The sequence below is a fragment of the Nicotiana tomentosiformis genome, chromosome 12 (assembly GCF_000390325.3).
Source record: "Nicotiana tomentosiformis chromosome 12, ASM39032v3, whole genome shotgun sequence".
In the NCBI taxonomy this organism is placed as follows: domain Eukaryota; kingdom Viridiplantae; phylum Streptophyta; class Magnoliopsida; order Solanales; family Solanaceae; genus Nicotiana; species Nicotiana tomentosiformis.
The window spans coordinates 135677605-135704523 of NC_090823.1; the positions used below are offsets into that span (position 1 = coordinate 135677605).

The following is a 26919-nucleotide window of genomic DNA, read 5'->3' on the forward strand; positions in this document are numbered from 1 at the left end:
ATCTATGTTGCACCAAATATTCGCAGATTGGGGGAGTAGCCCAGACTCCTACCACAACTCCATAGCAACAGGTTCACGTTGGTCAGGTTCTAGGTGTAGTACCGGTACAACATATTATTCTGGTTCGGCCTGAGGTAAGACCAAAGGCATTAGAAAAAGAACAAAAGAGACTTGAAAGGTTTAAGAGGTATAGTCCACCTACTTCCAGTGGAATAACTACAGAGGATGCCCAATGATTTCTTGAAAATTGTCACTGTATTCTCCGTACCATGGATATTGTTGAAGTGAATGAAGTTGTCTTTACTACATTTCAACGGTCAGGCACAACGTATCAGTTGTGGAAAATCTATGAAGAAAGAAGACCAACCGATGCAACACCACCAACTTGGGCTCAAATTTAGGAAATTATCTTGAAAGAGTTTTTTCCCTAGACTCTCCGAGATGCGTGGCGCACAGAGTTTGAACGGTTTCGTCAAGGCACTATGACAGTGTCAGAATATGCTATCAGGTTCAGTGAGTTAGCCCGTCATGCACCTATCTTGGTTCCTATAGTTAGAGAACGGGTCCGCAGATTCATTGAGGTGCTCAATTATGATATTAAAATATGCATGGCTCGAGAGTTGCAAACTGATACTCCATTTCAACAAGTAGTGGAGATTGCAAGGAAGATTGAGGGTGTTTAAGGCGAGGAAAGGGAGTCTAAGAAGGCCAAAAGGTCTCGATGATCTGGAGGGTTCAGTGGATTTTACTCTTCAGCTAGGACCCATTATAGCGGAGGCTCGAGCAGTCGGCCAGCTCAGTCCGCACATCAGATTACTCGGAGTGCTCCAGTAAATTCTTACAATGCACCACCGGCACGAGATTCCTATAATAATTATTTCAGTTATCCGGCACAAACTCAGTACGAGTAGCCGCGACCTCAGAGGGGTTGTTATGAGTGTGGTGATGCTAGGCACATCATGAGAGATTGTCCCAGACTTGGGAGGGGTGGATTTCATCAGAGCACTCAAGCTACAAGCTTTATTCCAATTAATACTCCACGTGCACAGTCAGCTAGAGGTGGAGGACAGGCGGGTAGTGGACGCCTAAGAGGTGCAGGCCCAACCCGTTGATATAATCTCTATGATTTGGCTGAGGCTGATACAACATATGGTGTCGTTACAGGTACGATCTCGATTTATTATAAAAGAATACTTCCCCTTAGTTGGATTCAGATCTGAATATTGAGGTGAGTCCTCCTATTATGCTCTGCTTATGGGTGAGCTTCGTAAGTTTGTGACTTACTTATATGTTTATCCCTGTTGGGAGATTTAAAGATGTGAGCCTGTGTCTGTCATTTTATTTGGTACACCATTGAGGACTATAAGTCCAAAAGTAATATTTATTATTCACTACAGTGGGTTTAATGTTTTTCAAAATAATTGATTCCAATTTTTATAATTATATGCCCTACCGGTATGAAGGTTCGTTATGTGTTATGAAAAAAACACTGTTTACAAAATTTATTGAAAAAAAATAAAGAAAGAAAAAAAGGAAATTGAAAATTTCAGTTGGCACAATGTGCAAAATACTTGTGATACGGAGTTGAGGATGAGATCCTCGCATTGATTCTTATATGATGTGAAACATTTAAACTGGGCTACAAGCCGCGGTGGAAGTTATATAAGGACGAGGTCCTTGTGGTAAAATATTTATGAGTTTAAAAATTCTCTCTTAGTGAAATTTAATTTGTACAATAGTATTAATAGGGAGTCATGCCTGTTAGGCTTATTTGATAATTCTTGTATATTTTTTGTGCATATTCACCCATTTTCGTGCTGTAAACATTGAGTTTTAGCCTATGAGATGAATGCCCAGGTGGCGTTAAATGTGACTCATTAATCCGAGTAAGTAACCATGAGGTCTTCATGCCTCACATTATATTGTTAGTGTTGTGAAAATTCGAAATGAGGTGGTGGTTAATATGAGATTTATTGATGATGCTGGAATTAATTATAAACAGCTTTTAAGACCAGGGATGTGGTGATAGGCATACATATGTTGTGCTTCATGTCCTGATATCATTATGATAATGCAGTGCTTGTAATGCTGAGATTAGTGTTATTGATATATACCTTGTGGTGTTTTGTTGAGTTGTGTACGTGTTGTTAGGAATTATTTTAAATCATGAATTAATTATTATAATAATTGTTTCTCTCATATTCTTTGTCAAATATTAATTCTTGAATTCCTGCATTAATTGTTACATGCTATTTGAATTATGTGTCTTAATTGTTATTTGACATTTAGCATATTAAATATTAAACTGCATATTTTCTCTCTGATTTCTATAATAATTTGCTATTTGCCTTTGTTTGTTTCGCAATTAAATCATAATTATTGTATGCTTGTTGTCTTATAATTTTATATTATTTGTTGCATTTATTGGGGAAATTCTTCTATAAGAATTGGTAAATGAATATGTTGGAGGAGCGGATTGCACGCCGCAACAGGATTGATTATAATGAATATATTGGAGGATCGGGTTGCACACCGCAACAGAATTAAATATAATGAATATATTGGAGGATCAGGTTGCATGCCGCAACAAACTTATTAAAAGTCCATATTGGAGAATCGGGTTGCACGCCGCAACAGACTTATTAAAAGTCCATATTGGAGGATCGGGTTGCATGCTGCAACAGGATTATTTAAAAGTCGACATACATATATATATATATATATATATATATATATATATATATATTGGGGGATCGGGTTGCATGCCGCAACAGACTTGATTAAAATGAATATATTGTAGGAGCGGGTTGCACGCCGCAACAGAACTGAATGTGAATATATTGTGAGAGCGGGTTGCACGCTGCAACAGAACTGGATGTGAATATATTGTGAGAGCGGGTTGCACGCTATAACAGAACTGAATGTGAATATATTGTGAGAGCGGGTTGCACGCTACAACAGAACTGAATGTGAATATAGTGTGAGAGCGGGTTGCACGCTGCAACAGAATTTAATGTGAATATATTGTGAGAGCGGGTTGTACGCTACAACAGAATTGATGGAAATGATAATTGGTTATGACTTCTTAGTTGGCTTCAATTATTATAAACGAGTTACCCGATTTATTTCTATTATTGTTGCTGTTACTAATATTGCGTACAGGAAATGTAAGTGGCCCGCCTTAGCCTCGTCACTACTTCGTCGAGGTTAGGCTCAACACTTACCTACATGGGGTCGGTTGTACTGATACTACACTCTGCACTTCTTGTGCAGATTTTGGAGTTGGTCCCAGCGGCGTACCATAGACATGCTTGGATTTCAGCTACTCAGAGGAGACTTGAGGTATAACTGCACGGCGTTCGCAATTCTGAAGTCCCCCTCTACTTTACTTTAGTTGTGTGTTTGTTTTCAGACAACTTTATTTTATTCAGACCTTTATTTGTATTTATTCTGGAAGCTCGTGCACTTGTGACACCAATTCTGGGATGGTATTTAGACATCGTTGTTTTTTATGGATTATTCACTATATTTCAGACTTTACTTCCGCAATTGTTCTTTGTTATTAATAAATTTAAAAATTATTTTAAAAATGGATAATATTATTCTAATGTTGGCTTGCCTAGCAAGTGAAATGTTAGGCGCCATCACGGTCCGAAGGTGGGAATTTTGGGTCGTGACAGTGCGGCCACACACAATTTTGTGCTACAGCAGAAGCTGGGAGGTGCGGCCGCACATTGGGAGTTTAGAGGATGTACTATATATCCGAGGTTTAGGTTATTATTTCATTTTTGAACTTTGGGAGCTCGGTTTGAGACGATGTTTCGTGGGTTTTTCAAGAAATTCATCGGGGTAAGTGATTCTAACTCGGATTTGGTTAATATACATAAATATATCACTGATTTCATCATTTAATTAGTACTTTGAGATCGAAATTTGGAAAAAATTGTAGAAACTTCATAAACCACAAATTTAAGATTTGGAGGTCGATTTGTTATTTGAATTCGATAAAATTGGTATGGATGAACTCGTATCGGAATGATTGTTCGTATTTCGAAGAAATTTTGTCGGGTTCCGAGAAGCGATCCCCGCGTTGACTTTTGTTGATCTTTTGGAATAAATTTTTATGTCGACGTTTTATTATCTTGAATTGTTTCCGATGAATTTTAATGAAGTTATACAATTGATTTGAATAGATTTGAGCGGTCCGGAAGCCAATCCAAGCAAGAAGGCAATTTTGGAATATCGGCATAACTTCAAAGGTAAGTATCTTGCCTAACCTCGAGTAGGAGAATTACCTCTTAGGCATTGAATCTTATGTGGAAATTTTGTAATTGAAAACCATGTACGCGAGGTGACGAGTACGTACTTGGTTTATATGTGCAAATTATATCTGTTGAAATTCGTAGACGCCCTTAAATATTAAGTTGGAAAATCGTTGTAACTTATTATATCCCTTATTTGTCATGCCTCATTCCTTGTTTGCCGCGGTTGTTTTTATATGATAATTTGGTGTGATTGCTACTTGACTTTTATGTGAACTCTGTGTTTGTTTGAGTTGTCATTTTTATGGAAAATACTTTCATTATTGATTTTACATACAAATAATTTAAATGGAAAATTTAGTTAATAAGATGAATAAATCTATTTATTTCCTGAAGTTGTGATTTAAAAGAGGTGTTGTTCCTTGATGAATTACTTTTCAGTTCACGTTGTTGAAATTTTGGTATTTAATTATAAAGGTCGTGAATCATATTGAGGCAAAGTGCCAAATTGTGAAATATTATTCGGTTGAGTTGTTCTCTCCTGAACATTTTGTTAAGATGATGTGCACATTATGATCGAGTCGTGGCTCCTTATTGTGGAAAAATAATGTGTTGTTGATTTTTGTGGTAAGTTGTAATATTTGAGAACTTGATGTGCAATTTGTGATATGTTGTAAGATTTGAGCACTTGATGTGCAATTTGTGATATTTTGTAATATTTGAGCACTTGATGTGCAATTTGTGATATGTTGTGATATGTGAGCACTTGAGGTGCAAGTTGTATTATGCTGTGATATTTGGGCACTTGAGGTGCAATTTGTATATTGTGATATTGATACGCATGCGGTGAGATAAGGGTATCTTGAAACGCGTGGCTAGTAGGGGAACTACTATAAGTCATGCGGTGATATAAGGTCAGGGTGTTGAAACGCATGCAGTGAGATAAGGGTGGCTTGAAACGCGTGGCTAGTAGGGGAACTATTAGAAGCCATGCGGTGTGATAAGGGTGGCTAAAACGCGGGATGCTATTTCAGGAAAAATAATTTCTTTAAAATTAAATGTGAAGGCTCCCGCGGTGATATAAGAAAATGAGATATTTTAAATTTAATTATGATTTGGGACTACGAGGCAGTACCTCAGGAGTGCCCTGTTGATATTTCTTTATTTATGTTCTTATCTTGGGTGATTTTGTTTCATTTTATATGTAAATTCTTGTCTTCTTCCGTGATGTACTAGTTCACTTTGTTATTATGTGTTGTGTGCTCCTAGTTATATTGTATTGGCTTTGGCTTTTTAGCACGTGACTTTAAAGAAGTATATTTCTGGTTTTTCTTACTGATGTTCGATGATTGAGTTAATTTAAATAAAATAAATTATTATCTTTTAAATTAAATAGTTTTACATCCAAATTAGTAGTTACCTGATGCTTTAATTTAAGTGCAAATGTTATTTTCTTCACCCAAATGAATTCTAAAATAAATTCATTTCTTTGTTGATTTCTTACTTGATTTAAAAAAAATTGTAAACTTACTTTATTTAAAATAAATTGATCCTGGGGATCTTATATACTTTTATTATGGACACGTGAGTTGTCCGTGTGGTGGTGATAGAAATATGGGACGAGGTACCGTGGAAAATATGAAAGTGGGCTAAGACCCGTAATTTTTATGATTGTGAAATGAGGTGTCATATGGTGACTTTTACTTGAAAATATATTTATTGGAAAGTTTTATATCCTACAAAATTTTATTTGAAAAACATATAGGCGAAAGAATTTGTATTTGAAGGACTTGATTAATTGGTTGATTTTGCTGTTATCATTGCTAGTTATTTTCCAGTATTATTTTGTATACTATATTGTACATGTTAATAGACTAGTGAGTGTCTTGACTGTTCCTCGTCTTTACTCCACTGAGGTTAGTCTTGATACTTACTGGGTACCGACCGTGGTGTACTCATATTACACTTCTGCACATTTTTGTGCAGAGTCAGGTATTGGAGGTATCGGACCCGGACAGAGTTAGAGTGTGATCGCAAGGATTCAAGGTAGAGTTGCTTGGTCGTCGTAGTCCCTTGGAGTCTGTTCATTTCATTGTACTGTTAATTTTTAATCAAGCAGTATTGTATATTTGGTCCTTATGATCATTCTATGTATTCAGTTAGAGGTCATGACTCAGTACTACCAGTCTTGGGAGGTTGTATATTCACTTTTGTTTCGCTGTTAGTTTTGATTACCTATTTAAAAAAATGGCTTCAAAATGTAATTGGAATTGGCTTACCTAGTCTTAGAGACTAGATGCCATCACGACGCTTGTGGTGGGATTTTGGTTCGTGACAGTTCTCTGCATCCTTAATCAAGAAGTAATCAAGAACAGGGAGTTCATACGCTACATAACCCGTAATTTGAGTCGGGTTGCTGCAGACGACCTGCTTCCGCTAAGGAGAAAATTCATAAGTCTCCTAACTAATTTTTATAAGTAATGGCTGAAGAAGCACAAGCTCAAAATCAAGAACATCAGCTGATTCTGAAAGTGTACATAGACAAGTTGAGCAAAAGATTTAAATCTTTAAGAGAAGAGGATCTTCAAATACTGTAACGACCCGGCCAGTCGTTCCAAGAGTTATAGCCCTGTTTCCCCATTCCTGCTTTTTTATGTGTTGTTCAGCGGTGTTGAGTTGTATTGAGTTGGTAGGTTTGGGTCCGAAGTAGTTTTGGAGTGAAATGAACACTTAGTCTCTTAGTTAGAAAAGTCAATCGGAAGTTGACTTATGAATAAGCGAACTCATTGGGTGATTTTAGACTTAGGAGTGTGTCCAGAATGTAATTTGGAGGTCCGTGGTAGAATTAGGCTTGAATTGGCGAAAGTTAGAAATTTGGTGATTTTGGTCAGCGGTGGAAAATTAGGTATCGGGGTCGGAATGGAATTCCGGAAGTTAGCGTATGTTCGTAGTGTCATTTGTGATGTGTGTGCAAAATTTGAGGTCATTTGGACGTGGTTGGATAGGTTTCGGTGTCATTGACGAATTTTGGGAGTTTAGAAGTTCTTAGGCTTGAATTCGAAGTTGATTTGGTGTTGTTTTGGATGTTCCGGAGGTTCGACTAAGTTCAGGTAATGATATATGACTTGTTGGAATTATTGGTTGAGGTCCCGAGGGCCTCGGGTGAGTTTCGGATAGGTTTGGGTTGTGTTGCGCTCGTTTTTCTTATGTTTCGACGCCGTTTCTTCAAGCATAAATGATATCATATTGAACAAATGAGCTCCGATTTCCTTTTTGATTGAAGCATTATATCTGTATCGTATGAGGATTTTATGGTCATTTTACTAAGAATCAGGTTACCAGATTTTTCAGATTAATTACGAAATTACCACTGACGGCGTATTTAAAAATCTGCACTATTTGCAAATATTGAAACCAATATATCTCCTTCATTATAAGGTCAAATGGAGTGATTCAAAAGCCTAACTTAACTAGAATTGCACAAGAAATCCATTGGAGGCATAAAAAACGAGTTTCAGGGACCGTTTGGTACGAGAAACGAGGCAGAATAGCTGGCAAAAAAATATATAAAATAAGGGTTTGTTCATTCGGTCATATTTTGAGTTGGGGAGCTCGGATATGGGCGATTATTTAGGCGATTTTCACCAAAAGGATTGGGTTAAGTGTTCTCTACTCGGTTTTAGTTATATTTCATGAATCCATCTTCGTTTTTGGGATTTGATTGATGATTTCAAAGTGAAATTGAGGGAGTTAGGGCTTGAGTTTTGGAGAGTTTTAGGTAGGGATTTGAGGGACCAAACAGAGTCCGATTTTGATAAATTTTATATGGTTAGACTCGGGAGAGGACGAGGGTTTTGATTCTTCCATTGTTGACTAGTTCCGAGACATGGGCCTGGGGGCCGGGTTTTGGCCGGTTTTGGATTTTTGGCATATTTTGTAGTTTTTATTGTGAAACTTGATTCATTAGCCTATGTTGATGGTATTAATATGATTATGGTTAGATTTGGAGCTTTTGGAGACCGAGTCCAGAGACGAGGGCATCCCGGAGTAGGATTTTACGTTGTTAAGGTAAGTAACAGTTTTAACTCTGGCTTTGAGGGTATAAACCCGGAGATTTGATATCAAGTGATTGTTTGGAGGTGATACCCACGCTAGGTGACGGGCGTGTGGGTTTGCACCACGAGAGATTGAGACTTGGTCCGTCCCGTGAGGCATCATGGCCATCATCTGTGTTTACGTAGTTACTTGTTGTTGAACTTGTCTGCCTTCATGTTAGAGATCATGCTTAGGCTTTATTCATGCTCACACTATTTGTACTCATTCATAGAAATTATTGTACATGTTTACCTTAGTCTCTATTATTTGCTAATATGCTGTGATACTTGATGTGGGTTGTGTTCCCTTATTTGTTGATGATGGTGAGGCTAGTGAGGTACATGATTGAGTGAGGCCGAGGGCCTGGTTGTGAGCATATTAATACCATAGCGCGTGAATTATCCGCGTAGCACGTGAGTTGATCGTGCGGGTCCAGGTACTGATACCATAGCACGTGAGTTGTCCATACGGATCCAGGTATTGATATGGTGGCACGTGAGTTGTCCGTGCTTAGTGCTTGGGCTTTGGGAGCCCCTCCGGAGTCTATACACACCCCCAGTGAGCGCAGAGTGTTGAGTGTTTTGAGTGTTGAGTGCTGCGTGTGAGTGATGAGTGATGGAGTGACACTGCTGTGAGGTTGTATTTATATGTGTTGTTGCTGCATTTATCTGTTAAACTTCTTTATGGCATTTACTGAGTTATGGAATTTACCTGTTTATTTCTGTTTATTTTTAAATTGTGAAAATAAATAATTGGACTGTTTTACTTAGCTCGTCACTACTGCTCAGTTCCTTAGTTATTTATGTTACTACTGAGTCGGTTGTACTCATACTACACTATGCACTTTATGTGCAGATCCAGGTGAGTTAGAGCGTGGCGATCATTGAGTTCAGGCCGGCTATCTATGGAGATTGCAAGGTAGCTGCTAGCGTCCGCAGGACCTTGTTACTCCTTTTGTCATTTCTTCTTTTGGATAGTTAGACAGTTTATATATCTTAGTTTATAGTTTTAAACGCTCATGACTTAGTGATACCTCGATGTTTGGGGCTTGTTTATATATTTTTCTATATTATATTTAGAGTTGATTTAGTTTATGAAAAATTTCAATGTTGAAATGTTTTATTAAGTTCTTATAATCGGTTTAGTAGTAATATTTTAAGAAGTAGGCTTGCCTTGTAACAAGATAGGCGCTATCACGACCATGGTTAGATTTTGGGTCGTGACAAATACACAGACAGTTTTTCAACTTAATGAAGTTTGTGATTTATTTAGTCATATTCTTTCTTTGTCTCAATGGCGGCCTCACTATCATCTTTTCAAGAAACAATATTACTCTTTATGTACTGGTGCTCAGGGGCGAATCTACCTTATGAGGTAAGGGTACCACGACACCCGCTCACTTCGCTAAAATTCTTACTATGTATATAATATCTCTGTGAAGAAACGTATATATAGATAGAGTGGCACCCAAAAACCACAAAGTGGAAGCGGGTGCCATTGGTTTAGTCTTCCCTTTGAAGGTTTTCTTTGGCCTCATGAATGCAAGTTCGATTCCCTGTTGGAGCAGGCTCCTTTGATTTTTTATTTTTTCTATATTTCCTTTATTTTCAGTTGAGCCATAGGGCCTCACCTCTTTTTCGGCTCTTTCCCTTCTTTTCTTCCTTTTATTACTTGCTAAGTCTCTCTTCTACATTTTTTTAACTTTCAGTCCTCATTTTATTTCTATCATTGTACCTTACTTTATGAACAATTATTTTCTATAGGTAATTTGAATTGATTTCAATTAGCATATAATATTTTTTATTTTTAATGAAACGATATTAATTTATATATTGGAATATAATTTGAGCAATATCTTCTATTGAGTTTTGAAAAAAAATTAAATGGCTTGATTGATAGTCGTTTTGAGTCGAATATCATAGGTTGAATGTTGAAAGTTTTTCTTTGAAAATAATTGTCATAGAACTCAACAATTAAGATGGAAAAATAAACAAAGAACAATACAAGTAAATTAATCTAGTCAAACAAAGAATATATAGTGTAGTTAAACTACTCCTTAGGCAAATATTTATATTGGAGGCGCTCTTTCATGAAATGTTATTTGTTTTTGCACTTTTATTTAGAATGTGTTTAAATTAAGTGTTAAAAATTTGAACTAAAATCGAACTTATTTGCTTTGTGAATGAAAAGCCTATTCAAATTAACCAAAAACTAAGCAAACCGACCCATTATTCCCAAAGGCGGATTTACGTGGAGGGGGTGGGGTACATGAATCCATGCCCCCCTCCCTAGGCTATGTATAAACAATATCAATTTTACAATTATCTATATAAATATGTTTGTGACCACCCATGCTCAATTGACTACCTTGGTGCATTGGTAAGTTGGTGCCCCTGTCTACCCCGAGGTCAAGGCTTCGATCCTCTATCCCTTCACCTTTTCTATATTAAGTTTTTTTTGAAATTCCTTTTGGCTAAAAATATGGCCCACGTTTTTAGGAGGAATTTGGGTATATACTAATATATCAAGTCCTTAATTCCTAAAAGCAACCTACACCACCGTCTGTCTCCCTCTCCTTTTCTATATATTTTCTTTTTTAAAGTTTCTTTGACTAAAAACATGGCCCATGTTTTTAGGAGGAATTTGGGTATATACTAATATATCCAATCCCTAATTCCTAAAAGTAAACTTCACAGTCTCTCTTCCTCTCAACTCTCTCTCTCTCTCGGCTCTAGCCTCTGTGAATGGATTCTTCAAGAAAGCAACATTTCTTCTCCACGACCACATTCCTTTAAAATTCTCAGCCTCTGTATTTTAATTCTCTTGCTGCAACTCTATTGAAGAACTTGCTCAAATCCAAACACAATTAAAGTGTCAAATATATATGTACAGAACTACAAATGTCTAATTTTTGTGCTATAACTTCTTTATCTGTTGACTGACATGCTTTAATATGATTGATTTGAATTTAACAATTTATTTAAATTAAGATAGATTAAATAGAAGTGTGAATATTTAATTTTGTAGGAACGATCCATAAGATTAAAATGGATAGATTTCTCACAAAGCCGAAAAATGGTGAACCAAGTTCTAGTGCTAGTTGGCCATCCATGAGTTCACAAATCGCTCAGGAAGTTCAAAGAGAGACAAATCCTTCTCTACTTTCAAATGTGGACAAAGTGCTTGATTTGAAATCTTTTGAACCGGATCCCAAAGAAAGAATGCCAATTTCGGATTACGGTCCTAATATTCGAGATGAAGTAAGGAGATATTATATAAACAAAAGGCCTTGTCAACCGATTGGTCATGCCTTTCCTAAAACTAAGATTGGGAGTAAAATGCGTCAATTTAGTCCCACTTGGTTTAAGGGACCATATTCTCAATGGTTGGAGTATAGCATAAAAGCAGATGCGGCATTTTGTTTGTATTGTTATTTATTCAAGAATGAACTTGAAAGTCGTGGAAATGCAGGGGATGCATTTACAAAAGATGGTTTTAGGGGTTGGAACAAGGGTGTGGAAAGATGCAAAGCATATATTGGTGAAGTAAATAGTATCCATCACAAATGATTCAATAGGATGCTAGATTTGAAAAATCAACGTCAATCGATTCAATCTTCATTTTGATAAGCAAAGTGAGAAAGTAAAAGGTGATTACCGGATGCGCTTAAATTCCTCAATTGATGTGGCGAAGTTTCTTTTAATTTCGGGATTTCCATTTCGTGGACACGATGAAAGTGAAGAATCTGAATATAAAGGTGGATTTCTTGAACTTTTGAAATGGCACGGGGATCGGCATCTGGATGTGGGAAGAGTAATATTACGCCATGCACCACAAAATGATGTGATGATTTGTCCAACAATTCAAAAAGAGATTGTGGAGGCTTGTGCTAAAGAAACAACTAAAGTTATCATTGAAGATTTGGATGGTGATTAATTTGCAATATTGGTTGATGAATCAAAGGATGTCTCACATAAGGAGCAAATGGCCTTAATTTTGCGATATGTCAACAAAAGTGGAATGGTAATAGAGCGATTCTTGGGTATTGTCCACGTGGATGATACTTCTTCCTCATCATTACAAAAAGCAATTTATTCTTTGCTATTGGATCATTCATTAGGTAGATCCAAGATACGTGGACAGGGCTATGATGGAGCTAGTAATATGCAAGGAAAAATAAGTGATCTCAAGTCTTTAATTTTGCAAGGTACTCCCTCTGCATATTGTATTCACTGTTTTGCTCATCAATTGCAACTAGCACTTGTAGCTCTTTCTAAAAAGCATTCGGATGTGGATAATTTATTTTATGTTGTTACTAATGTTTTGAATACTATTGGATCTTCATTTAAGCGCATGGAGTCACTTCGACAACATCAAGCAGATAAGTTGGAAGAGTTGCTTAAATTTGGAGAAGCATACACGGGGCAAGGTTTGAATCAAGAACGTGGCCTCCAACGACCGGGTGATACTCGTTGGGGGTCTCATTTTAAAACTTTGGACAATTTGATGGTTTTATTTCCTTCAATTGTTAATGTGCTTAAAGATATGAAGCGTGACTGTCCATATCATCTTGATAGATTTGCAACGGGAAATCTTTTGAGCCAGATTCAAGAATTTGGATTTATGTTTATGTTTCACTTGATGTTTAAGGTGTTATTATTTACAAATGAATTGAACAAAGCTTTACTAAAAGAAAGATCACGATATTGTTAATGCTATGGGAATGCTTGACCTTGCAAAGAAACGATTGCAAATGATGAGAGAAACTGAATGAAACTCCTTGTTGGATGAGGTGTGCTCATTTTGTAGTAAACATGTTATTCTAATTCTCAAAATGGATGAAGACTATACTCTAGGAAAGTCGAAGCGTAAGAGGTCCGGAGTTTCATATTTACATCACTTTCGTGTGAAAGTGCTTTATACGGTTATTGATTTGGAATTTCAAGAGCTTAATGATCGTTTTGATGTTGTGACTACTGACTTATTACTTGGTATGGCTAGTTTGAATCCGGTTGATTCATTTGCTAATTTTGATAAGGACATGACAATGAAGTTGGCAGAGTATTATCCAAGTGAATTTAGTGACAACAAACTTCGAGAACTCGGTTTCCAACTTGATAGTTTCATCGTCTATGCTCAAAAGTGTGATAGTAGATTTCTTAACCTGAAGGGGATTAAGGATTTTGCTAGACTGATGATAGTGACAAAATTGGATCTTACTTGTCCACTTATTTATTTGCTTGTGAAGTTGACTTTGCTTATACCCGTAGCTACCACAAGCGTGGAAAGAGCATTCTCATCAATGCAAGCACATCAAAATTGATCTGCGTAATAGGATGGATGATGATTTTCTCAATGATTGTTTAGTTTGCTATATAGAGCGTAAGATATTTAAAACTATAAGTAATGATGCTATTATTGACCGTTTTCAAACTATGAAAACTCGTCGAGGACAATTGTAAAGTTAATGATATTTTTTGTGAATATAATATTAATATAGTTTGCTCGTGAACTTGTTATCACCATAAATTTTATATAATCGAACCAAACATTTATCTTAAATATAATGGTGCATCCATGTTCTAAAAAAATCCCGGATACGCCTCTGATTATTCCTAATCTGTCTTTGTAGCTACTGACATGTATACTATATGCATAACATGGTGGCACCCACAACCTTCGAATCCTGCATCCGCCTCTGCCGGCGCTAGCCACAATTATGGAACTAGTGGTATTAGGCGTTACCCTGAAGAGGAAGATGACAAAATTGACATCAAATTTAGATTTCTTAACGGCAAAGAAGAGGTATTTGAGAGATGACATAAAAAAGTTAACAGTTATCAAACAGCAATATCGCCAACAACTTACTCAAAGGATCGAGAATCAGATGGCTTTGCTAAGTAACGGTGTGCAAGAAAGTTTATCATCAGCCATGCCTTCATATTGGTACAAATACTTTGTCTTGATTGTGATATCGATTTTTGTTGCTTTCTCAATTATTCTTGTGAAGGCACGCGAGTCTTGGAGCAATGGTAAAATTATCTGCGTATGACTTATAGGCCACATGTTTGAGTCGCGGAAGCAGTCACTAATGTTGTTGACGGGTGTCAATGGATATTTAAAAACCGACTAAACCGTACCGTACCGAACCGATTTTTAGATTTCTTTTAATAAAACCGTAGGTTCTTATTTAAATTTATAACCGTACCGATAATTAGGGTAGGTTTTTTATTTTATGAAAATAAACTGAAAAAATATCGAACCGTACCGAATAAATTTACAATGTGAAAAATATATTTATATATTAAGTTTAAAAATAATAAAGCATTAATTTTTTTCTGGAGACTTGGAATTATGAAATAGTTACAAGCCAACAAGTAATTAAACTCAAAATCCTAATTCCCAAACCTATTATGCTACTTCTATTGAAACTAAATTATTTCCAGCATATTCACTAGCAAGACACAAGGTATTGTAACGATTATGAGTAGCAAACTACAATATATTGAATATGTTTAATTTCGTATGATTTAGATCTATCTTTTTGAATATTTAATCTTTTATAGACTTTATTCTTGAATCTCATCTTGGTTAATATCTTTCCAATCGTGTGATTTATATATTTTTTTGTATGGCTTAGTTTCTTTTACGCTGATGTAGAATAGTTGATGGATCTATACTCTAGCCATCTTTTATATTTTCTTAATTCATCCCCTTTTAAACTGTAAAACTGTGTAGAGAGTTTTGCTAAGTCCTATAAAAGTACGTATGTTATTGCATTCTACTTCTACTAGTGGTTTTTACATGACATTTAAAAAACATTACCAAATATTTACCGAACCATACCGATACCGAGAGAAACCGACATGATTGAACCGGTTTTGAAAAGTCTAATTTTGGTTATACATAATTGAATAACCGAAAAATTGGTATGGTACAAATTTTATAAAATAATAGGCCGAACCGAACCATTGACACCCCTAGTTGTTGTTGAAGACTACTGAAAAAGATCTATACTTGCAGTTGAGGAAGACCGCAATCTTTTCATATGCCTTTTAGATATTTTGAATTGTTAATTATTGTGACTTATAATACATTTTACGTAGTTTTCAAATATATAAATATTATTTCAAAAAACGTAAAGATTTTATATTTGAATTCACGGTCAAAAATTAAAAAGTTTGATTCTCAAAATCCGATCCGTCACATAAATTGGGAAAGAGGGAGTATTTGAATGACTACTTTGGATGACTGATGAAAAACATAGTTTTTTTGTGAAGGCTTGTATGTCGCTAGTTGGTTACATATGTTTAATCCATCTGTCTAATCCAATATAGTTAATCTTATTGGTGAATCTAGTTTGAGTACTCCTGTTACTGCTACAGTTCTGTTGTCGCTAGTTTTTTTGTGAAGGCTTCTCTACTCGTGATCATAAATTAATAGCTCGTTTGTGATATCAATTTTTGTTGCTTTCTCAATTATTCTTGCGAAGCCGCGCGAGTCTTGGAACAACGGTAAAGTTATCTCCGTATGACTTATAGGCCACATATTCGAGTCATAGAAACAGTTGTTGTTGTTGAAGATTGCTGAAAAAGATTTATATTTACAGTTGAGGAATGCAAGAGAAATAGTTCAGATACTCCCTCTTTTCTTTGACCGTGATTTTTTCATATGCGTTTTAGATTGATTTGTTAATTATTATGACATATAATACCTTTTATCGTAGTTTTCAAATATACTAGTTTTAGTATACGTGCGTCGCACGTGTGTATAGTGTCTATCAATTAAAAAATATATACGTTGACGTTAAAATAAAATATAATATTTATTTAAATAATGAATTTTTTTTCCTCACATTAACATGGTAATTGTATTTAATATCTTTTGAATTTGCATGAATGGTGCATTTAGATAAATTAGTTGTGCATTATTTTATAATTATACATATCTTATAATATGATATAAAAATATATTAAATTGTGTCTCACACATCTCTTTATGAATACATTTTATCTTCTACTATTTCATTCTTATTTCTTAAAGTTTGCATTTTAACAATTTATTCCTAATACAATAACTGATTTTATTTTATATTCTGATCTCTTTTAATTCAAATACTTAATTATCTTTTTAATAACTAAAAGAAATAATTTATTTTTTGAGGATTCAGATTATTAATATTAGCTCATATCATATATTAAATATTTAATTATAACTATATTTTTATCCACAAAAATTCTTTTGTCAAATGATATTAAAAATCAACCTTTTGTACTTTATATTTGTCGTAGTATTGGAAAACAACTTTTGTCAATCACTTTTCTATCTATCTCGCTCTTGCTATTATTAAATATTTTCATAATTATTTTTTCCAATTATATTTAAAAATCTGTATTAATATTTATATCTACTCAAATTATTGATCAAAGAATAAAATTATAGTCAGTGGATCAATTTCACATGTCTACTCATAACATTTATATTACTTTCTGATTTGGGATAAAGGACAATGCTTCCTCTTTCTTTAGTCTTTTCTTTATTTTATTTTGTTATATGATAATTGTTTACCTAAAATTTAGTATAATTGTACAATCTCTTTTGCACTAAAAATATTTAACTGTAGAAATTCATACGCATAAAGATTTGGTGTTACTTAATCATACTTTAGCCGTAAAATTTATAAAAGATAAAAATTTTAATGATTTTAAAGTCCTAATTATAAGGACTTCTTACTTTTTCAAATAAGGAAAGATTAATAAGTAATAAATCTGATTTAATTTAAAACTCCTAAATATTAGCTAGGAGAATAATTAAATGACTATTTTGTCTAGAGTGAACACTATTTTAAAAGGGTAAAAAAGACGAACGATATTTCGCTAAGGGTATTCTTACTTTTAATATAGTATAGATAAATTCTGTTTCAAAAAAAATTAAAGATTCTATATTCAAATTAACAGTCAAAATTAAAAAGTTTGATTCTCGAAAAATCTAATCTGCGTCCACATCTCGCCATGGGTGCGAAGCTGTAATTGCAAGGAAGACAACCCATAATGGTATGCCTGCTGTAATTTTCAAGGCCAAGGACTACTATGGAGTCATGGCAGAAGAATGCAAAAGAACAATTGTGGGAAGATTCATTAAAATCAAACCACAAATTGAGAAAATTAGGTCAAGATTTGCGGAGAAATTTGGCTTGAAAGGATCAGTCAAAATAGGAGTGTATGATAACCACAACGTTTTTTTTGGATTTCACAAGCGATGATGATTTCAACACCATCTGGTTCAGGAGACGAATCGAGATCGAGGGCCGCCAGATGTGGCTTCAGAAATGGTCGCCAGATTTTAAACCTGAGGAAGACAATCTGATTGTTCCCGTATGAATATTATTACCTCAAATTCCATTTCACATGCATACCTGGCACTACAGCAAGCATGTAGCTAGTGAAGTTGGGAACCCATTAGAGATGGATATCGCTACTCGTAGCAGAACTCGTCCTAGTATGGCGAAGGTTAGGGTGGAAGTTGATTTATTGAAACCACTGCCAACGAGTGTCTGGGTAGGATCAGAAGATGAAGAATCGCCTTTGAATGGTTACACACAAATGGTTGAGTATGAGGGCGTCCCAAAATACTGCAGACATTGCAAGAAATTGGGTCATGCCTTGGTTGAATGCAGAGAATTGGAAAAGAAAAGACAAGCAGATCAAAGGAAAGTAGAAAGTGTTGAGGTTTTTGTTATTTAAGATGAAATAGTCTTAAAATGATGGTGAATGGGAAATGGAGGAAAAATAAAATTTTTGAGTAAAATTTTAAGTTTCTCCCTCTTGACAATGAGACATTGTCCCATATTAGAAGAGGAAAAGATTTTTTGTGGGTATATATATAATTGCTCTTCTTGTAGCTCTTAAAGAGTTAAGGAGAAAGCAAGCCTCGCGCCGTCGTCGTCGTCGTCGTCGTCGTCGTCGCTCGCTCTGCTCGGCTTCGGCTTCGAAACGATTGATTGATTGATTAATTTTTTGGACCAAATTTATTTGTTAATAGTAAATATTAACGTAAGATTATCCGCATTTGTAACGGATATGTTCCAATCCGTGTACCACCAGCTGCAATAGCAGCTGCCTAATGCTCTTCCCACCATGGCCAAGTGCTTGCTCCACAAACAAGCTAGTGCATGCTCTACCATGGAGGGTGGAGGGTCGTTCATCTTCAAAGCTGACTGCTATAAATATGTGCAGCAGCTGTAGGAAAAAAAAAACTGAAAACGCTCAACTTTGGCTATACATTGCACTCCTTCCTCTCAGCATTTTCGTACGATTTTCTGAGTTTCTACTCCTTTGTTCTGCATTGTTTTAACTTCAAACAAAGCAACTGTAAGTGTGATTTGCTACCGAACTTTGTGTTCGCTGAAACACTGGGGTTTGAAGTACCGCTACACCGGTGTGCGATTCGTTCTATCCTGGGAGGAAATAATCCATAACCTTGGGTATTAGGAGGGGATTAAATTCCTTAAGGAAACACTGTGAATTCAGTGGGCTCGAATTAATTACTGTTTCATTACGATAACTTATATTTTCCAGAATTATTATTTACAAATACAGCAATATTGACGGAACTAACAGAAAGAACTCAAGGAAATATTCAAGTTGACAACACAATTGCTGGCAAGAAAGTAATTGAAACCAACGAGAAGGAAAGAATACAAGAGACAACACAAAACACTAACGATGCAAGAACTAAGATAAAGAACAAGGCCCCAGCTGAAATACAAATGGTGAAAGAACGGGGAGAGGGGAAATCAAATGAAGAAAGAGTCAATGATACTGTTGAATGTCAGGAACATGAAGAAGGGGAGGGAAATCAGAATAATAAAGAAGAAATACCATCAATAAAGACAAGGACATGCATCAAAAGGACTAAAAAACAAAAAAAAAACAAAAAAGAAACCCAAGGTTATGTTTAAAGCAAGTCTGTCACAGGAAGTCGCAGAGACTAGAAAAGGTACCAAAAGACCGAAAAATAACAGGTCAGAGGTAGGTGAAAACCAGATAATGGAGAACAATCAAGATGAGAAGCATGAAGAGCCAAATGAAGCTAGTGTATCGGGAGTCAATAGAGCAAGTCACCGGAACTATGAGAAGGAAGAAGAGGGGATGAAAGATCAATATCCTAACAAGGATAATGATCAAAAACATGTTACTATGGAGAATGAGAAAGAAAACATTGATTCAAGGGCTCTTGACACAGAGTCTAGCAGCATTCCATCGTATGTGAAAAAACAGCCTGGGCTGAATCTGATTGTAGAACTGCACGGATATTCACCGGACATCGGCAACTCACAAGAAGTAGTTGAGGAGATAGTAGACGAGACAGTGGAGGTAATCAGAGATGAATCACCTACCCTATTTGTTTCAATGCAAGACAAAACTGAAGAGAACCCTGCACAAGATAACAAAAATGAGGTGTGTGAAAGGAATGGTCTGTCACCAGTAACAAGGTGTAGAAGCAGAGAGGAGGAATTCGAAAAAGAACAGAGACAAAACAGTTCTTTCTTGCAAAAGGGGGGACAAAAAAAGTGCCTAATGTGATGTTCCCTTATGATTAGTGCAATCATATGGAACATTAGAGGCAAAAAAGCTATTCATAGGCTAAAAAAACTAATCATTATTAATAAGGTGGATTTTGTAGCGATTATGGAACCATTTGTCAACATGGAGAAAGTGGAGGGTTACAAGAGGTTTCTAGGGTTCAATAATTGTTGTTCCAATAAAATTGGCCAAATTTGGTATTTTTGGAGGGACAGTTTCTAGGTTAATGTTGTATCTGACCATGAACAACAAATTACTCTTCATATTAAGAGTAATCATGTCAGCGACGGTGTGTATGTGACAGCAGTCTATGCAAAATGTACTTCTATTGAAAGGAAAGAGCTTTAGGAGAGTCTGGAAGACTTAAACAGTGTTATCAAGGGTCCATGGTGCATATGTGTGTGTGGGGGGGGGGGGGGGGGGGGGAGTTAATGGGAAGGCCTCACAGAAATCACAAAAGTTTTGATTTTGCGGAGTGCATGGACAATTATGAAGTTACGGACATAGGCTACATTGGGTCTAGATTTACATGGTGTAACAATAGAAGGCCAAGAAAAAGAATATGGAAGAGGTTGGACAGAGTCTTCATAAACGACCTATGGGCACAGAAGTTTAACAGTAACACCGTCAAACACCTAGTGAGGACAGGCTCAGATTACATACCTATGCTAATGAAAAGTCATTCTGATCAAACAAACATTATCAAGTACTTCAAATTTCTTAATTTTTGGGTGAACCGGCAGGGATTTCAAGATTTGGTTAAAGAGGTTTGGGGGAAGCCAATAGTTGGGAACCCTATGTGGAGGTTACAACAAAAATTAAAGAAATTAGGGAAGAGTCTCAGTCAGTGGTCCAGAGAAAGGGTAGGGGATGTTCACCAGCATGTCGAAGCACAGGAAGCACATGTGCAAACAGTGGAGGAATTGGAATTGATTGATAACTCAGAGCAAGTAAGAACAGATCTCAATAAGGCTCATGCTAAATATGTGAGATGGCTTGCACAACAGGAATCACTATTAAAGCAAAAATCCCAAATTAAATGGTTTGAGGAAGGAGACTGTAACAGTAAGTATTTCCATGCAATGATCAGAGAAAGAAGAAGGAAGTTAAAATTACATCGAATCCAGAACCACAGAGGAAGATGAGTTTCAGGGGATGAAAAGATTGCAAGGGCAGCTATTAGACACTTTGAGAGAATGTTTAACCTACAACAACAGAGTGTAGATAGTAATATTGTAGACTGCATTCCTACATGTATTACTACTAAACAAAATGAGATGATGATCAAGATTCCAGAAGAAGAAGAAATTAAAGAATCAGTAATCAGTATGAGTGCTCATAGTTCTACAGGGCCGGATGGCTTCAGTGGCATGTTCTATCACAAATGTTGGGACATCATAAAAGATGACGTTGTGGCTTTTGTTCAGCAAATCTTCAAGGGAGGAAAACTTACCAAGTTTTTTCACATACGCTACTAGTCTTGTTGCCGAAAGTGGAGTTTCCTGTTACCTTTTCCGACATTAGGCCCATTAGTTTGAGTAATTTTTCCAGCAAAATTATCTCCAAAATATTGTCTAGAAGACTGAACCCTTTGCTGTCGTGTTTGATCTCTGAAAACCAAAGCGGTTTTGTGAAGGGGAGACTAATTACAGAAAATGTCCTATTAGCTCAAGAGATTGTGCAGGGTATTGGCAAGAGTAATATAGGTGGGAATATGGTGATAAAGCTAGACATGGCCAAAGCATACGACAGGATGTCATGGAAGTTAACAGTTGTTCTGAAAAAATATGGCTTCTCAGAGGTGCTGATCAACATCATCTGGAATCTTATATCTGAAATGTGGTACTCCATCATTGTTAATGGAGAATGAAAAGGTTTTTTCAATTCCAGCCAAGGGTTAAAACAAGGGGATCCATTATCGCCTTCATTATTCATACTAGCAGCTGAGGTGTTGACTAAAATGCTTAACAATCTGATCAACAATGAAAGGTTTATACCATTCTCCATGAGTCCGAAAGGACCTTGTATTAACCATCTAGCATATGTAGACGACCTACTGATCTTTAGCAGTGGAAAGTCGAGCTCTATCAAGCTGATTATGAAGCAAGTTAGAAGATATGAAAGAAGTTCAGGGCAGAAGGTCAACATGAATAAAAGCTACTTTTTGACAGCACCAAACACGGGAGCTTCTAGGATCAACAAAATGAGAGAAGCAACTGGGTTTATGGACAAGAACTTCCCATTCACATATTTAGGGTGTCCCATCTATGTAGGCAGAAAAAAGATATTTTACTTTGAAGATCTACTGTCTAAGATTGTGAAAAGGTTGAACGGATGGCAGGGTAGAATGCTTTCTTATGGAGGAAGACTCATCCTAATAAAGCATGTTCTTCAATCACTCCCCACTTATACCCTAGTGGCACTTAACCCTCCTAAGGGTATACTGAATCTCATGGAAAAACATTGGCAAGTTGTTTTTGGGCTTCAACTGGTGATAAATCAAAATATCATTGGAGTTCTTGGAAGAATCTATGTTTTCCTAAAGAAGAAGGTGGGTAGGCATAAAGAGAATGCAAGAGATTAGTGATACATTGACTATAAAAAGATGGTGGAGATTTAGAACCCAGCCATCCCTATGGTCGTCATTCCTTAGAGCCAAATATTGTTCGAGGAGGCATCTAGTGGCTAAAGCTTGTGCTTCTTCTGACTCACACGCATGGAGAAGTATAACGAAGGTTAAAAAAAAGGCAGAAAGCAATATGATCTGGAAGATTCAACAAGGTGAACAGTTTTTGGTGGGACAACTGGACGGAGAAAGGAGCTTTAGCTAATATTCCACCTAGAAGAAATGGTTCTACTAAAGACAAAGTCAAAGAATTCTTCTCTGAGGAAGACTGGAATGTGCAAACGATAGAAAGCTTTCTATCTGAGGATATGGTACAACATATTGAAAACATTAGCTGTGGAGATCAAGATGCGCCATATTTTATATACTGGGATGCTACTCCAGACAGACAGTATTCTAATAGCTCTGTATGGCAACTGGTTAGAGCACACAAACAAAGTGACTGGTTGAGTAATATGCTTTGGCACAACAACCTTCCTTTTAAAATTTCCTTCTTGTCGTGGAGATTAATAAGAGGAAAGCTACCTTTTGATGACACCATAAATAGATTTGGTAAACATCTGATATCGAGATGCTCTTGTTGTTCTGCTCCAGAGAGGGAATCTATTCATCATGTATTTATTTGCAGTGAAGCTGCTCAAACTTTGTGGAAATTTTTTGGGCATCCTCTGGGTATCAAACATCAGTTATGGCCTATCAAAGGACTTTTGAGTTGGTGGTGGCAAACTAGGACTAAGAACAAAGTTCATAAGTTCCTAATCCAAATTGTTCCCGTTGTTATTTGTTGGGAGGTATGGAGAAACAGGTGTGCCTGTAGATATGGCAACCAAAAGAAATTCTATAAATCTAGAATGAAGAACCAAATCTACTGGATTATTCGTGCTACATTGAACAAGGCCTTCCCGAAGTGTCAACTGACTATGCCTTGGGTTGAACTTTGTTAGGTGGTGGAGAAATTGAAGCATACTGTAATTTGGAAACAGGTGGTTTGGTTGAAACCTCCCATTGGGGAAGTAAAACATAACACCGATGGAAGCTTCATAAACGAAAATGGGAAAGCATGGATAGGAGGTATAGTGAGATGGGAATGGGGAGCTCATTTTTGCATTCTCTATACTTGTAAGATGCAGCAGCAATAATTATGCAGAAGCTCTAGCAGTGAACTATGGAGGAAGATGGTGCGTGCAACATGGATACAATGTCCTATCTTTGGAAATTGACTCTTTAATGGTTGCCAACATGCTCAAAGACAAAGTCACCAACAACATGAAGCTCAGATCTCTTATAGAAGATACATCACAGATTTTTAACCAAGCTACAGTCAAAATTGCTCACTGCTACAGAGAAGCGAACCAGGTAGCAGATGGATTGGCTAAGTTAGCGACTACACTGGAAGAAGTATCCTTCTATCACACATTTCAGCAACTTCCAGAAATGGTAAAGGGACCATTTCAACTTGATAAATGTCAAATGCCGAGTATAAGATTGAGGTACGACAAGGCTAATTTCTTTATCAGTTAATCTTCCTTTGTATTTAGAATAGGGAGACAAGTTGTGTAGAGATGCCTCATGGTTTTTGTGTAGTGTTGTATTCAGAGGTTACTGGCCAAGTCCCCCTCTGTTTTGTACCTTTTGCTGTCATATATACAACACACCAGGACAATCCTGGAATTTGGCTAAAAAAACAAAAATTAAAATATATTACCTAACGCCTAATTACGGGAGACATTAACGAGAGATAAAATGTAATTTAAAGAAAGCATGAGCTGTGAAAAGAGTTGAAGCTAGAATTAACATAGGCGGCTATAATATTTAAATATATTTCTTGTAGTCCAATGTTAGGAGTTTATTTTATTTAGGAGATTGTAATACAATTAGGAGAGCTGTACTGTGTATACAGTCTTTTACCTTTACTTGGCAACACCAATAATTACAATCTCCTAACCAAAATAAACTCAAAACTTGGGATACAAGAATTATATTTAATTTGATATGGAGACAAAAACAGTCGTGCAATACTGCAATTACTAATAATTCATCACTTTCAACTCGCTTTGTAATAAACTCGATCAGTTCATAATTCTCACGTAATAACCTTAACCAAAAAGCACCAAATGGTCTAATATGAAAAAAATCATGAACATCGAATATACATATATCAAACAAATATAATATAGACGATCATGAAAATTTATTGGAGTAATATTTAGTACTATTGTTCGTACCATCAATAGATGTCATTAACTAGAGATCTGATGAAGCCGAGCCCTAATTAAGAACGAAGTCGCCTTTGGTGGAGAGAGTTTTACTTCAAAAGTGGGACTTTTAAGTGCAAATTAAATGCAGATGAATCAGGTCCCAAAAGAGATACTGGACAACGGATAAAAAATCAAAAATATCATGAAAAGGTATTGTTCCTAACAAAGTGTAACATACGACGCACACACAGAATTCGTATCCGTTGTTATTTAAAAAAAAATTGAGTTGCAAAACTTATTGAAAAAAGAAAAAAAGAGAGGATATATACTTACTGTATTGAAGTGTGTACTGTAGATAGAGTTCGATCACCATGTATATCTGACAAAACAAAGTGGCCATTCTCAACGAAGAGGAATTGAAGAGAAGAAATAAAATCTGAGGTAGCTCCCTCCTTTCGTCGTCCTCCCACTTGCCCAAACTTTATCATATCCATATTCTTGTTAATTCTTGTTTGTAAAACGTACTACTCTAGTTAATTTAAAGATGAAGAGAGGAAGAAGGATAAAAGTTACTAATGGTTGATGGGCTATATATTTTGTTAAGATATATATATTATTTTTAGAAATATAAAAACTTTAACCTCTATTTTAAAGAGATAAATATAAAAGTCCAACTAATTATATAGATAACATTCCCACATATTACTTTGATAAATATATTTATCGTGCAGGTATTTAATTGTCATGAGGATTTCGAATGATAAGAAAGTCTGTTTACTTAAACCTCTCGTCTTCTATTGTCAATGGGACAAATTAAATTAAGCCCGGATATATAAATATATCAAAAGTTCCTGATTGTCCAAGTACCAAAAACCAAGGTATTACTCTTTAAAAAGAAAACGAGGTTTTGACCAATATTGTCCCTTATCTTTGAGGGGGTCTATTTTGGTCCCTCAAATATAACCCTGAGCATATTTAGTCCCTTAAATATGCTAAAGTAGAGCATCTTCAGTCTCACTGACAAAGGTTTTGACCAATATTGTCCCTTATCTTTGAGGGTAGGCCTATTTTGGTCCCTCAAATATAACCCTGAGCATATTTAGTCCCTTAAATATGCTAAAGTGGAGCACCTTTAGTCTCACTGACACAATATATTCAAAAACTAACGGTGTTACCCAACTCTGATTCATAAAGAAAATCTTCTGCTCTAAAGCAAAATGTTTCCTCTCATTTTATTGGATAACGCAAATTGTCACTTTAATTCCTCATTTTTAGATAATGCCTTCTAAAATTTTGATCTTGAATATATCCCATTCTCCGCCAGTTTTCAATGAGAAAATAACACTGTATAACGGCTGTTAAAATAATAGCCGAAAAAATATATAAAATTTGTAAATTATTTTGTGTATATATATACATTTAAAAATTTCGGTTGATTTTTCCAAAAAGAAAAGTTAAAATTTGAAAAAAATAGAGCTGTCAGGATCACTTCTAGGCATATTATTGAAGCAAACGAATAACCAGGTTGTATTATTATTTTTAGCCCGTGCCAAAAACTGTTTATATCTGGTAGCGGAATAAGTATATAAAGTTGGTATATTTTTTGTATATTAACATACAAAAAAAAATTTATATATATATATATATATATATATATATATATATATATATATATATATATATATATATATATATATATTTTTCGGCTATTATTTTAACAACGGTTCATTGAAAACTGGCAGAAAATGGCATATATTCAAGATCAAAATTTTAGAAGACATTATCTAAAAATGAGGAATTCAATTGATAATTTGCGTTATCCAATAAAATGAGAGGAAACATTTTGCTTTAGAGCAGAAGATTTGCTTTATGAATCAGAGTTGGGTAACACCGTTAGTTTTTGAATATATTGTGTCAGTGAGACTAAAGGTGCTCTACTTTAGCATACTTAATGGACTAAATATGCTCAGGTTATATTTGAGGGACCAAAATAGACCTACCCTCAAAGATAAGGGACAATATTGGTCAAAACCTTTGTCAGTGAGACTAAAGATGCTCCACTTTAGCATATTTAAGGGACTAAATATGCTCAGAATTATATTTGAGGGACCAAAATAGACCTACCCTCGAAAATAAAGGACAATATTGGTCAA

At 35.7% G+C, this 26919-nt stretch overlaps 3 protein-coding genes and 1 long non-coding RNA gene across 4 annotated transcripts; 3 read left to right on the forward strand and 1 right to left on the reverse strand.

Moving 5' to 3' along the window:
- The first annotated feature begins 11404 nt into the window (after positions 1–11404).
- LOC104119046 (uncharacterized) lies at positions 11405–12293 on the forward strand. The gene is made up of 2 exons (XM_009630447.2): positions 11405–11902; positions 11988–12293. The coding sequence occupies exons 1-2, from the start codon at positions 11405–11407 to the stop codon at positions 12291–12293; spliced, it is 804 nt and encodes a 267-aa protein (XP_009628742.2).
- A 48-nt stretch (positions 12294–12341) lies between these two features.
- Positions 12342–13070, forward strand: LOC138903448 (uncharacterized). The gene has a single exon (XM_070191420.1). It carries the CDS (start codon positions 12342–12344, stop codon positions 13068–13070), a length of 729 nt encoding a protein of 242 aa, XP_070047521.1.
- A 121-nt stretch (positions 13071–13191) lies between these two features.
- On the forward strand, positions 13192–13680 carry LOC104119045 (uncharacterized). Its single transcript, XM_009630446.2, has one exon. It carries the CDS (start codon positions 13192–13194, stop codon positions 13678–13680), a length of 489 nt encoding a protein of 162 aa, XP_009628741.2.
- A 10952-nt stretch (positions 13681–24632) lies between these two features.
- LOC117273151 (uncharacterized) lies at positions 24633–25310 on the reverse strand. Its single transcript, XR_004503108.2, has 2 exons — positions 25100–25310; positions 24633–24938 (listed from the first exon to the last, which is right to left on the reverse strand). It is a non-coding gene; the product is annotated as an uncharacterized lncRNA (long non-coding RNA).
- Positions 25311–26919: the final 1609 nt, after the last annotated feature.

What these genes read in the sequence shown, in the direction of transcription:
- LOC104119046 (XM_009630447.2), top strand. Translation starts at nt 11,405, where the DNA reads ATGGATAGATTTCTCACAAAGCCGAAAAATGGTGAACCAAGTTCTAGT. An exon ending in GCAAAGCATATATTGGTGAA is followed by an intron (nt 11,903 to 11,987) that starts GTAAATAGTATC and finishes CATTTTGATAAG; the next exon opens with CAAAGTGAGAAAGTAAAAGG.
- LOC138903448 (XM_070191420.1), top strand. Translation starts at nt 12,342, where the DNA reads ATGGCCTTAATTTTGCGATATGTCAACAAAAGTGGAATGGTAATAGAG.
- LOC104119045 (XM_009630446.2), top strand. Translation starts at nt 13,192, where the DNA reads ATGGATGAAGACTATACTCTAGGAAAGTCGAAGCGTAAGAGGTCCGGA.